The 2912-nt window shown below is 42.7% G+C and overlaps 1 protein-coding gene across 1 annotated transcript; it reads right to left on the bottom strand.

Annotated features, from left to right (window-relative positions):
• Positions 1 to 1862: 1862 nt before the first annotated feature.
• Positions 1863 to 2624, bottom strand: LOC101577666 (melanoma-associated antigen B10-like). Its single transcript, XM_004643670.1, has one exon. It carries the CDS (start codon positions 2622 to 2624, stop codon positions 1863 to 1865), a length of 762 nt encoding a protein of 253 aa, XP_004643727.1.
• Between the last annotated feature and the right edge of the window lie 288 nt (positions 2625 to 2912).

Consider the following 2912-nt stretch of genomic DNA (forward strand, 5'->3'; position numbering starts at 1 on the left):
AGCAAGGCTGGTCCTCAGTGGCCACATGACAGGAGGTCCAAATATGCTGTCTCATACTGGACCATCCAGGCACAAAGCAGTAAAATAGAACAAGTCTTAAATATCAAAATGAGCTGCAAATTAGAAGGTGATAAACTATAAAGATGGATTGCCATTTTCCACAGTAGAATACATTCTGTCTATTATCTCACCCTGACACCAGTAAGTACAATACAGGATTCACTAACCAAGATGTGGAATGACCATAAACCTTGTAACTTGAGTCTTGCATAGGAATTTGTACTTCCAGCCCACAGGCTTACATTCTGCACTTCTCTACATGTGCTGTCCATTAAGGTTGACCTGCTCATAATTTTATCTATGAAAGATTCAAATTTTATCTCCTGAATAACAGTAGTCACATCTCAGCATTATACAACATGTAATGGCTGAGTTCCATATTTCACAGTGCTAGAAAAATGCATTTATTTCTCAGGGGAATACTCCCATTCAGACAAGCAAGGAGCTGTCTAGGGAGCTTTAGGCTTTAGGACCCACCTGGGCAGTGCACCTTCCCAAAGCCCCAAGCTTCTGTGGCTAAGTACACACCTGTGTGTGCTCTGCTACATGCCACCCCCGCAGGGCCCTTTACTTACCTTCTAGGTCCTTTGATGATATCTCTGTATCTTTCAACATAGGTGGTCCTCACAGACTTAATCTTATGGGGTAGTTTGATTCTGTTCACCTCAGTGAACTCACATCTTCACCACAGACAGAAGACCTTCTAAAGGGCAAAGAGGCCCTGATGGGTTGGGGTCAAAGGGACCCTGGACAGGTGGGCTTCTTTATTGACTGTAAATGTTCCTCTTATGATTGAATAAATAAAACATTTATATAAACATGGAGTTTAATGGCAAAGCAACACAAAAAAGAAACAAAGCAATGATTTTTATCCTTGTGTGATTTTCACATTTCTATCTAACTTTATGTAAACTTCTTAATCATTTTCATGGAAATTCCTATTCCAATACAATAGTATCTTCTGCAAAGTAAAATGAAATGTTTCCAAGCTGGTTTTACAACACAACAGTCTTATACATGGCACAGAAAAACAAAATCCCTGTGTGACCAATATCACAGAAATTCACATTCAGTTCAGACATTACAATAAATCCTCAGTTTCACAAAACTAAAAATTCAAATGAGAACAGTATCATTATTCAAATAAGATGTGTAGGGGCCAGGGAGATTGTACAGTGGAATAAGCGTTTCCTTGGCAAGCGCAAGGGTCTGAGATTAATCCCTGGTTCCAACAAAAAAAAAAAAAAAAAAAGAAAGAAGAAAAAAAACATGTAAGATGTGTAAGTTATTCCAAACTTGCACAAAGGAATAAGACTTCAAAGCGGACTGGGGATAGAGTCCACCAACACGGAGCCTTCCTGGCAAATGTGAGGTAATGTGTACCCCAAATAAGGAAAAGTCATGTCACCATTGGGCGTGGTGGTGCACACCTGTAATTCCAGCACTGAGGAAGCTGAGACAGGAGGCTCACCATGTGTTTGAGGCCAGCCTTGACTACAAATGGAAATCAAGGTGAAAATGTACCACATAGTAAGATTCTCACTCACAAAAACCAAAAGGTCAGTACCACTCCCCTCAAAACATAAGACATGTCATTTTCAATAACCCAAATGGAACAGGCATCAAGACAGGATGCATGGTAGTCATTCTCTCCACTACTCCTTCACTACTGAGAGAACTGTGTGTAGAAAAAAGAAACAGAAAAAGAAAAAGAAGGAAAGAATGGGACTTATTGCACGAGCGATGAGAGTTAAGTAGTGACTTGCTCATGAACACCAGTTCCTGGCATCAGCCTTGCTCCTTTATTGGTCCATATCTGATGCATGGGCAGCCTCTTGCTCCTGTCCCAAAGCATCTGCATACAGACGTGGGTAGGTACTGGGTTCTCTCCTATTAACCTTTGCCAAATGCTCCAGGACTTTCATCTTGGTGGTTTCAGCGTGGGCCCTTGGACCCCACAGGAACTCATAGCGAGCAGGATCACTGTTGGCCACCTGCCGGTACTCTAGATATCCTAACTCTACCAATTTTTCAGTGATGAATTTCCAGGGCTCCTTAAGAACAAAGTGATCATTCTGAGCTAACATGTCCCTTTTTCTTAGGTATTCTTTGATGTCGTCCTCACTGGCACAGTTGCCTTTCACGAAGATGATAGTCAGGATGACTATCAAGAGGTCGATTTTGGAAAGGCACTGGTAATTAGCACTGTATATCCCATTGTAAGTGAGGCCCAAGATAGGCAAAAGGGCATAAGTGTGGCTCGTGGGGTCCACTTCCCTCATTTCAATGCCGAAGTTCATACACATGGTTTCATAGAGTTTCTTGAATACTGGCGTTTGTTCGTTATCATAATCAGGGCCCAAAGTGCGCAGCATATCTGCTTTGGTGATTGTCTCCTGCTTTTGATACTTCCAGATCAGGTTTGTCAACACTCTAGCTATGCTGTCATCTATGAATGCATAGGACAAGAACTGAACAGCTACCTCGTCTTGGGCATTGCATATGTCCTCCTCTTCATTCCAGCTGGAAGACTCACTAGATTGGCTCACCTGCCTGGAGTTCATGGCAGTGGTGGAAAGAATATTCCCTGCGGATTCCTGGGACAACTTGGTGCCCTACTCTTGCTGTAGCAGAGAGTAGAGCCCTGGAGAAAGAGCAGCCTGAGGAACAGTGGCTGTTACTTCCTCTCTCCGAGACTTCAAAATCTGCAGACCTGCCAAGCTCTGTGCCCTTCTTTAATCTGCAGACCTGCCAAGCTCTGTGCCCTTCTTAGGTAAGATGGTGTCCCTGTAAATTGCTGTGTTGTTTACGCTGACCATGAAGAAGCTCCAAGATTCCTTCGTGATAGTAAT

The sequence above is a fragment of the Octodon degus genome, unplaced genomic scaffold (assembly GCF_000260255.1).
Source record: "Octodon degus isolate 3935 unplaced genomic scaffold, OctDeg1.0 scaffold00181, whole genome shotgun sequence".
Lineage (NCBI taxonomy): Eukaryota > Metazoa > Chordata > Mammalia > Rodentia > Octodontidae > Octodon > Octodon degus.